This window comes from Epinephelus moara, chromosome 13 (genome assembly GCF_006386435.1).
Source record: "Epinephelus moara isolate mb chromosome 13, YSFRI_EMoa_1.0, whole genome shotgun sequence".
Classification (NCBI taxonomy): domain Eukaryota; kingdom Metazoa; phylum Chordata; class Actinopteri; order Perciformes; family Serranidae; genus Epinephelus; species Epinephelus moara.
The window spans coordinates 36,337,974-36,348,726 of record NC_065518.1 but is presented as its reverse complement, the minus strand read 5'-3'; the positions used below and the strand labels follow the sequence as shown (position 1 = coordinate 36,348,726).

At 38.9% G+C, this 10,753-nt stretch overlaps 1 protein-coding gene across 1 annotated transcript in view; it reads right to left on the bottom strand.

Moving 5' to 3' along the window:
- LOC126399942 (RNA binding protein fox-1 homolog 3-like) overlaps positions 1-10,753 on the bottom strand; it is a 414,850-nt gene that overhangs the window by 43,662 nt on the left and 360,435 nt on the right. The window contains exons 8-10 of the mRNA XM_050060302.1: positions 7,616-7,748; positions 6,749-6,788; positions 4,389-4,453 (exon numbers count right to left, since the gene is read on the bottom strand). Coding sequence (XP_049916259.1) covers positions 4,389-4,453; positions 6,749-6,788; positions 7,616-7,748 — 238 coding nt within the window. The remainder of the gene's footprint in view (positions 1-4,388; positions 4,454-6,748; positions 6,789-7,615; positions 7,749-10,753) is intronic.

Sequence of the window (10,753 nt, the reverse complement as noted above, 5' to 3'; positions counted from 1 at the left end):
GAGGGTTGGGTTTTCTCTTTTCTTTTTTGTTTTCTGTTTTGGTTCTTTGTTGTTTTTAACCTCTGTGAGGCACTTTGTGTTACTGTTGTATGAAAAATGCCATATAAATAAAGTTGATTTGATTTGATTTGATTATAATCATCTCTGTAAGCGTCCTGAGATCTGCATCACAACCATAGCCTCACGCAAACATCTATCAACCAGTTAATTTAAATCATAGTGGGATTTATTACATATTGAATTGCGATGAAAATGGACTGGGCAAGTAGGTCTCCCTCTAATGACTGTTCACAACATTGTAAATGTCAGTAAGTCATTTACAAAATGTTCCTGTCATCATTCTCTATCATATATTATTATTAATCCAGTATCAAGTGGATCTGAGAACTGTTTAAGTTACACATGCAGTAAAAAGTGTTGCATGTAATGTGGAGCTCGCTGTGGTAATGTGATCCGCCCAGATTACCTTGTGATGATATCATCGATCGTGTTTTACATCAAAGGCTACAGACTTTTATTTCTCTCAACACAACGATATTCTACACAATTCATTTGTACTCATTCATACAAATTTGACATGACTGTGAACTCTCATTTTAAAGCAGCTGTGCGCAACTTTTTACCATTTATAAAACTGTCCCTAGTTCGTATCAACCCCCCTCGAAGATCCGCATATTTATTTGAACCCAACAGCAACAAAAAAGCCTTTCTCTATATGGCTATTTAGCGTAGCCTCGGTCGGTCGGACACAGCGGAAGTCAGCAAACCAGAATACGGCACCTGGAGGCGGAAGTAAGTCTGCACGCCCGCAGCAGCCCGCAGCAGCCCGCAGCCATTAAACCACAGAAGAAGAAGGAGCCGTGTTTACGAGTAGGATTTAAGAAACAGGCTAAATGACATGATGTTGCACACTCTTGTACAGTAGGTGGCGGTATGCACCTGGAAGTTGTTTGCGATCCGCCAATAAATTGAGAGAAGAAGAAGAGCCGTGTTTACAGAGAGTGTTCTTCGAGTAAGCGGTACGCAACGGGCATTGCTGAACACATAACAGTTTTACCAGATGTATCTTTAAGGACTTGGTTGTACTTTCGATGTCATGGCGGATAAAGAAGGAGCACCATCTAAAAGAAAAAGAACAGAAGAAGGCTAAACGGGACAGTGATAGGGCTCAAGCCCAAACGCGTGTAAACCTCGGTCGGGCATTCACCAAGTGGAGAGAGCTGAGAGATTTGAAAGGTTTTAAAACCGATCCCGAGTTGGCCCTTGCCCTAATCGACAGAGATTTGAAAGGTTTTAAAACCGATCCCGAGTTGGCCCTTGCCCTAATCGACAGGTATGTAATTTTTGTTTTTATTTAGAGAATATACCGCAACTTGTTAGATGTTGTTTCACTTCAATATATGACAACATGGAAGTTATAAGCAAGATAAATGTAACGTTAGCTGATGTGAACCGCTTTTGTCTAGTAATGTTACAACAAACGCCACAAAATGATCTGTGACTGTGACCATGAACACAAATATACAGCAGGCAGTTGTCCTCAGTTTATAAGAAATTCAGAGCTACACCAGAACATTTATGATTTTCCTCTCGCTCTCCAAAACAAATGCATGCGGTAATTGCCGGTTGCAGTCGAGATTTTACGAATGAAGCCGAATGCCGGCTGCATTCGGAATTTTACGACACCAGGCTGTGAGTGTCATACCGCTTCGACCAAAGGGGACACTATAATCAACGAAAACGTAAAGTTCCGCACAGCTGCTTTAAAGCGATTTGGATGCAAATGAACGCACAGGTGTAGGAAATGAGAATTATCAGAGGCATGGAATAAAGTCAGTGTTGTATAGAATTATACTGTATGACTACAATATATAGGCAACTCACATTTTGGATGCATTCAGATTTTATTACTATGAAGTGTTCACCAAATGTCACAGGGAATTGTGCTCTCCTTGCTCTCATCTTGGCTTGATATCTCCATGGCTCAACATTACTTTGGAGGGCATCAGTGGAAACTTTGATTCTTTAATAAAATTTTTGTCTAGCAAACTGTTCCTATCATAATGTGTCAAACCACAGCGTTATATTAATGTAATAGAGCTGCAAAGCGATCAAAATGTTTATTTTCTGGTTAGTTGACAATAGGTTCTCAAAGGTGATGCCTACCACACATCTGTGTCTATCACCAGTTATTTCAGCCACCAGTTAATCTTGCACGCTGCGGTCACCGTTATTGTGTAATGGTGCTTTGCAGTGTCAGGGGAAATGCGGCCGGACAACAACGTAGGTTAAGGGGGCAAAAAATCCAAGTAGGGCGGGTGAGAGAGGTGGTGGATGGGTCCAACAACCACCGACTTTCACCCGGGAGGCCTATGTTCACTTCCTGTGTGATTGTAAAGCTAAACCTTGGTTTTGTTTTTTGTTTTTTTCCGAAACCCAACAATTTTTGTTGCCTAAATCCGCCCACATGCGTTTGATGTAAAAAAATTTAAATTTGCAGTGTTGTATCAACGTAGTGCGTTTATTTTAAAAGAGACTGTATGCAAACGTTTTTTTCCTGTAAAAACTGAAGTGTATTATAAAAACAGACAACAGACAATGCATGTTACACGTCAATAACCAAGGCATCCAGGGTACCTTGCACGTCATATGTCCAAATGTCAATATGTGACAAGGTTGCAATGAGAATGTGTTGAATGTACCCATAAACTCAGAATATTTCCCTGGGTGCTCTAAGTGTCATCTACATCTTTCCCAATTCAGTGTCTATGGAACAGAAAATGGGTGTAGTTCCCCTTTAGGTTTTCCAGTATCAGAAAGCTAACTCAATGCGAACTGTGTTACATCACCATAGTGACCTATGCTGCAGGGCTAACCTGCTCCATAGCAGGTCAACTTCAGAGGATCAGATCAAAACTTGTCAACAACATTACTATGAATCAGTCACATCACTGGAAAAATTCAGTCATCATCCTTACAGGATCCCAACATGGACAAAAGTACTGAGTTTGCAATAAAGTGACAACTAACGGAGCTATAGAGACATTTTTAGCTCGGTTTATCACCTTTGCACTTTCTTTGCAGAAATGTTTTTTGAATAACTGTATGTCCAAGCTAGGGTTAAAACTCCTATCAGTGAACTTACAGTCTAAACATGGTGGTGATAGTTACATATTAATTCAGCACACTGTTAATAAGCTTAGTAAGTCACAAATACAACACATTTTAGCCATTTTAGCCATAGCCATTGAACATTTCTTCAAACCAAGAATACATTATATTTGTACAAGTATCATATCATTGTTTTTAAGGAGATGTAGTGTATGACCTGACTTTGTCATCTGGAGGTGGAGGGGATGGTGGATGGTGTTACACCTAGGTGAGACACCTGCCAAGCTGCAGACCACTGTTCTGGACCAACAAAGAAAACCAGCTGTTTATTACCAAGTCATTGCTGTTTCCAGCAGCTTTTTAGGCACCAATCTTGGTTTGATTTTTTTGTGCCATGAATACAGGCAGTGTTTAACCAAGACATCCCTGAATTACCAGTGGGGATTTTCCCCTGAAACAGGGTAGACAAGTGTTTTTTGTACCTAACCACAACCACACAGTGTTACTGAAATGTAAAGTTTCAACGTATCTGCTGATGCTTTGCAAATTTAACGTATGCATGGTTTGCAAAATTGTAGTGGCAACATTTTTTTCTGGCAATGGGGGTTTTTCTGTCTGCACGAAAATGTCACTATGGAAAATACATGAATTCACCACATTCTCCATTCTAGACTGGTGAACATGTTGAAAGTGCTGACCATATTTATTGAGACACTTATTACACTTATTTATAGCCTTTCTGTCAATATTTGGAAATTATCCCTGCTGTTTCTACATCTTCTTATTCTATTGTAGTAATGCAGTTATTGTATATATTCCACCTCACTTTTTGCTGCAGCAATAACCAAATCTCCATGCAAGTATTGCTGTTTCATATTACATCATATTCTCTACACTGCTGGTGGTTCTGATGATGTTGTTTGTAATTAATAACTTGGCTCATACTCACTGAGAAGCCCAGAATAAACAGTGCCACTTGATAACCAGCTTCATGACAGTAGTTATGCAGGATCACCAATGTTAGGCTCAGTGAGCCCAGTTAGCTCAAACAGATAAGCTGATCCTGTTGCCCCTGCTGTGCCTGTGCTACCTGTTTTCATTAAAAACATTTATTTTTTTAAACCAAGCTACCGTCCATTAAAACATGCGTGCAAATTTCTGTTTTTTAAAACTGTAAAACACAAAGTCTTTGAGAAGTGCTGACTTTAAATGTAATCATGGTTATTTACAGTGTAACCAATGCAAACAGAGTACCTCTAAGTGATGAGCCAACGTACCTGTCACTGTATGCAGCTGCAGCAGTCCCAGCTGGCTGGGCATATCTGTACGCAGCATACCCTCCCTGAGGGGAGACAGAAGAATTCAACTGTAGGAGTTTAATATCCACAAAAATAAAGGTGCAAACTAATTTGGATCAAATGTTCAAGTCACTCAGTACTAGGGATGCACCGACTGTGAAATTCTGATACCAATGTTTTAAATAACAATTTGTGTGATAGCTGATACCTTTCTTTTTTTTTTTTTTGGTGTTGTTTATCTTGTTTTTATTGTTAGTTAGTCCCCCTTTTGCGCCAGAGAAACAAATCTACACTGTAAAAAATAACTCAACTGTTCAGTCCTTCAATACACTACCTTCAAAGGAGCAGAAATTCAATCATACATATTTTTATAAAACAACCTTTAAAATAACCTCCTTTCACATGGCAAAAAAAAACAGCTTTAAAAGCCTTTTTACTAACCCTTTCTTATATCTATTTTGTATTGCTGCGACAAAATCAACAAATTGCTCCTCCACACAACTGTTTAGAGTTCTCCAGGGATGACATTTTTCTGTAGGCTGCCATGGAAGTTGGCATCCCCTGGTTCCCTTGTCAAAAAGCCTATGGGATTTTTCCATTGGAATTTGGATAGTTGCAGTAAATAAGCTTTGTGACAAACAAAGCGTTTATGATAATTACATGTTTTGTTCAGCAAGATAATCTTCACAAATGAACATCTCTTTTATGATTTTTGAAGCCTAGATGCAACTGCCAGAAGTAAAAAGCCAGTGTTAGGCTATAAACGAACTACACCACTGTCACACATCTTAATGTTGCCACAATGAGGCTGTAAAGCCGTGTTCAGCGTGATGATGTTCTGTAGTCTCATTTAGCCACTTGTTAGCAACTGCCTTTTTTAGGACACACAAAAGCTTCAAAACTCACAGTGGGGTATTATTTTATGTTGTAGAACAAAACATGATAATCTCTTTAGCTTGTGTTAACCACAGACCTTATTCCAGGCATCTAACCAAAAACCCATAAAAAAAAAAGAGAAAAACCTTGACCTTGAGACAGGGGAACCAAGAGTGCCACAATACTATCTTGTTTTCCGCTTTGAGGACTCATTCCTGGGGCACTCTAATTATTGAAGTGTCCCCCCAAAAACTCCATTTTACAAGGTTAAATTTGAACTCATCATTATAATGTTTTAATTTACCTTTGCCCAATTCTTATTTTTACCAAATGCAGTTTGTACGCATTATAATGTAACTCAGTGTAACCTCTGTCAGCAGTTAGTTCCAGCCACCGGCTGCTGACAGATAACAGCTACAAGCTAACATTAACTAGCTCTCCTCTGACTGATTTCAACTTGGATTTGTTCGTCACAATAAAGCATTATCAGGGAAACAATAGGTGCGTCCTCTGATGTGTCACTGGTGAGGTAACAGAATGTTCTCATTCCAAAGTCATCAAATACTGCTGCTTTCTCAGTGAATTCTGTGTCATACACCAAAGGCCACCCTTAATGGCGGTAAGATACGCCGCCAGGTGGTATCAGTGGTCTTTCGTGTTACGATACACCAACGGTTGGCCTGATGGCACATGTTGCAGCAACCTGGTCATTTATTTTGACAGAGACTATATGCAAGCTGTACATTTCCTGTGAAAACAGAAGTGTATTCTGAAAACAGACAATGCATGTAACAGGCTGAAGTTGACACGGCAGTATGATACGCGGTTGTACGGCATCAGTCCATAACGTGGATGGATGCAACCTGTCACAATGCTGTGACAGATCAAAACGCTGCCAGTGACGACATAATATAAGGAGCTGGCAAGTTCCTACAGAGCAAGTGGAAGGAGTGGTGGAAGGGTCCAACAAACCCTGGACTTTCAGCTGGAAGCCGAGTGTCCACTTCCTGTATAATTGTAGATGTTTTTGTATGTACGAACCACATGCTTTTGTTAACGTTGCGGCATCCTGCCGGCAGATGCAGGAGGATACCTAGCGCATAACATGTAGCAACTGCTTGGTCAGTGAAGTCCACTGATCAAGCGGCAATATGTGATGACTTTAGATGAGAACGTGTTGGAGTTTACTGTGTCCTTTCATCCTGAAGGTGTCCAGGGGAAGATCTTTGTCGTGCGCAAAACTGATGTAGTACAACAGAAAAACATCGGCCACTGCAATTGGTAAATGCCTTCTTAGTTGCAGATAGGCTGATCTCAGTCAACGAGGCCAATATCAGCCAATGCCAGTGTTAAGTCTATCAATCGGTGCATCCCCATTCAGTACGAAATCATCGTCTTCATTGGTCATAGTGAAAAAATTCATGCAGACGAAATAAAAATGCATATAAATAAATGGGACTTACATATATTTCTGCTCCATAAAAGCCATCCTGGTAGACCACACTGTTAACAGAAGATGTCAAAAAAAAAACTTTTTTTTTTAAAAGCACTGAAGTAAAATAAAAGTAACATGGTGTTTTAGTTGAGAATATCTTAATTGTCCCTAACAATCATAGCAGGAACTCATAGTTAGCTATAAGCAGATATTTTACCACAAGTGCCACATTTCACTAGGTTTGAACTCTACATCCAAATCAAGCAGCATATGCATTACCTTTTATTTTTGAAGCATTCATTATTTGCTTTTAAAAATAAAACATTTTGAGTAGTTAAAGTTTAAAAATAAATATTCATTGTCGTAACAGTAAATGACTAATTCAGTAGTTCCATATGGTCGAACTGCACCATTCGTCCATTATTCTTCTCTCAACATCCTGCCTTTACTCTCTCTGTCTCCATCTGCATTTCTCTTTTTTTTTCTTTCAGCCCTAACACGCTCTCTCAGAGTTCTATTCTCTTTCTCTCTCTCTCTCTCTCTCTCTCTCTCTCCATCTCTCACCCTTCACCTTCTCTAGGTCTCTTGCTCTCTCTGGAGCGGGCCTATTGGAGTGTGCCAAGCAGGTCACAGAAGAACATTCACAGCCAAATAAAGAATGACACATTAGAAAAAAGAGAGACAAATTCGGCCATTCTATAATCAAAGAGCAATTTTCCGCTCTATTAGAAAGCAGCCTTCTTGTTTTCCACTCGCATTTCTTCTGTTACTGCATGTGTGCGTGTATTGCTGTGAATTCCATTTGTGCATATCATTATGTGTGTTTGTATCAGTGGGATGTGTGCTTGAGTGTGTGCATGTGTGTGTGTGTGTGTGTGTGTGAGCAGGCACTCACGCTCCATAGGCAGGAATGGGTGGAGGGGGAGGTGCAGCACGGAATGTGTTGTAGACGGCGCGACCCCTCCCCCTCAAATGGGCCCCTCTGTAGGCCACGGCTGCTCCTGTGCTGGGGTATGGAAACCCTGTCACTGAGAGAGAGAGAGAGAGAGAGAGACACACACACACACACACACACAGAGGTGGGAAGAAGCACAATATGTTACTACACTAAGTTTTTGGTTTTTCTTTGCATTAAGTCACTTTGAAACCTCTAAGGACACGGCTGCCACTGTGCTATAGCTTCCTTATTGGAAGCATAGAACCATATCCCATAAAGATAAGATAAGATAAACTTTATTAGTCCCACACTTGGGAAATTCACGTCACAGCAGCTCAAAGCACAGACAGAAAATGGAGGTTGACAATGTATACTTAGATGAAAAAAAAAGATTAAAAAAATAGAAAATATGTATATACAGTATATATAAATATAAATAAAAATAGATTAAAAAATATATATAAAAAAGTAAGGCACTAAAGAAACTGTACACACAAGACTATTTACAGTATAAACACAATATATTTGTTGATGTGGAATATGTGGAATATTGCACAGATTATGTAAATTGCACAGAGTCTTAGCAGTGATGATTTATAAAATGTTATGCAGCAGACATGACAGTGCTACATTACTTCAGATGTTGCTTGTTAAAGAGTCTGACAGCTGATGGGATGAATGACCTGCGGTAGCGCTACTTTTTGAAGTGTGGGTGCAGCAATCTGCTGCTGAATGAGCTGCTCAGTGCACGGACAGTCTCATGCAGGGGATGAGAGGTGAAAAGAGCAAAACCAAAAATGTGTACATTTCTCAATAGTTTGTAAAGTCCCTCAAGTCGCTGACCATCAAGGCAGGTGATAGTACATGTACGACCTTCCAATTTAGGTTTAATATTTTGAGGTGTCCCAAAAATCATGATATGAGATTTAGTTTTATTGAGTAGTAATTTGTTTGTTGTGAGCCAATGTTGTAGTCTATCAAAATCAGACTGTAAAGCATATTCTATCTGTAATAAATTAGGTTTGGATGTATATATAACTGTATCATCTGCATAAAGCTGAATACAACATTCAGAACAGATTGCGGGAAGGTCATTAACAAAAATAGAAAACAGAAGTGGACCAAGAGATGAGCCTTGAGGCACGCCTCGTTGCTGAATTAAAGTGTCGGATTTACATCCTTGTATAATAACACATTGTTTTCTGTTATGGAGATAAGAACTGAACCAGAGTAGAGCATTGCGTGACAGACCAACAGAGTAAAGCTTATCTAAAAGCAAGTAGTGATCAACCAAATCAAAGCTTTTGTCAGATCAATGAAAATAGCACCGGTTAAATGACTGTTATTAGACGAAGAGAAAATGTCATTTGTAAATTTTAACAAAGCAGTGACTGTAGAATGATTTGATCGGGAGCCAGACTGAGATGGTGATAAGATATTGTTCTTATTCAGATACTGTGACAGTTGATTGTAAATGATCTTTTCAAATACTTTGGCAACAGAACAAATTATTGAAATTGGTCGATAGAGGAGAGGAGAGGAGAGGAGATTGCTGAGAAGTGGTTATTAAATGCTTGAGCAATTAGAAGTGGGTCATGTAATATAGTATCATTTATTTTAAGTTTATTGGGATAGGTTTTATTAGATATATTGATAAGATTTTTATGTCTACTCCAGAATTGTTTGGGATTTTTAAAGTCCTGAGCAAGAGATTCACTATAGTATCTTGATTTAGCATTCCTGGTCATAGTTTTGCTTGTGTTTCTTAATTTTCTATAATTTTCCCAATCAGTTGGATCCTTAGTTTTGCAAAATATGGCCCACGCATGATCTCTTTGTCTAAATGTACTGATTAAGTCAGATGTTATGCATGGTAGATGCATTCCTTTGACTTTAGAAGTTTTAAAAGGAACATGTCTATCAAGAACAGTAATAAATTCAGAATATAGAAAGTCCCATGCATTATGTACATCTGGAATGAGTTGAAACCTATCCCAATTAATTGAGAGTAAGTCATTAAAAAATGATCTGTAACCATTTTCTTACACTGTCTTATCTTAAATTTTGGTGGTAGTTTGAAGTTTAATTTTCCATATATAATATACAATTGCATGATCACTGAAACAGTCCGACATGATTCCTGCTTTAACAAATCTGTTTAGATGTGTAGCTAAAATCCAGTCTAATTAAAGCTGCAAGCAGCATTGGGCGGGACCTCGGCCTCTCGCTGTTGGCCTCCAGCTCACGTAGACAATGTGAATTAGCCTCTCCATAAGAGTCCAAATGTCGATAAAACAGGCAATGTCAATAGAACGCAAGGTCATTTTTGACAATGAACCCATGACCTGGAAGTAGAACTTTGATGGCTTCTGAAAACCAAACTACTGATGACATCAATCAGTCAATCAATTTTATGTATAAAGCCCAATATCACAAATCACAATTTGCCCCACAGGGCTTTACAGCATACAACATCCCTCTGTCCTTTGGACCCTCGCAGCAGATAAGGAAAAACTCCCTTTAACAGGGGAAAAAAACAGTAGAAACCTCAGGAAGAGCAAATGAGGAGGGATCCCTCTTCCAGGACGACAGATGTGCAATAGATGACGTACAGAACAGATCAACATAATACATTAACGGTAATATGTATGACATAATGAGACAGAAGGGGAGACAGAGACAGAGAAAGAGAGAGATGCAGGACAGAAGATAATGTTAATAGCTTACAACAACATTAATGAAAGTAATAATATTATAAATATAATTCTGACTACTGTGGTACAATATGATAAGTATATATTAATATCTGACAGTATACTTATGGGACAATAATCATATTATAATCATATTGAGGTTTACAAGACACTGTTGCAAATAAAATAAAATAAATGCTATGTTAGTGTTGATATGGATGTCTGGGGGCTGTGGCTATATAACTACTAAAAAAATATTGTGTGTGTGTGTGTGTGTGTGTGTGTGTGTGTGTTTGTGTGTGCGTGTGCGTGTGTGTAACTGTGTAGCTAAAAATTGCAAATTATGAGCTGCAGGTTGCTGCAAGGTTACATTACTGTTTTCTCCAATCTCTCTCTCTCTCTC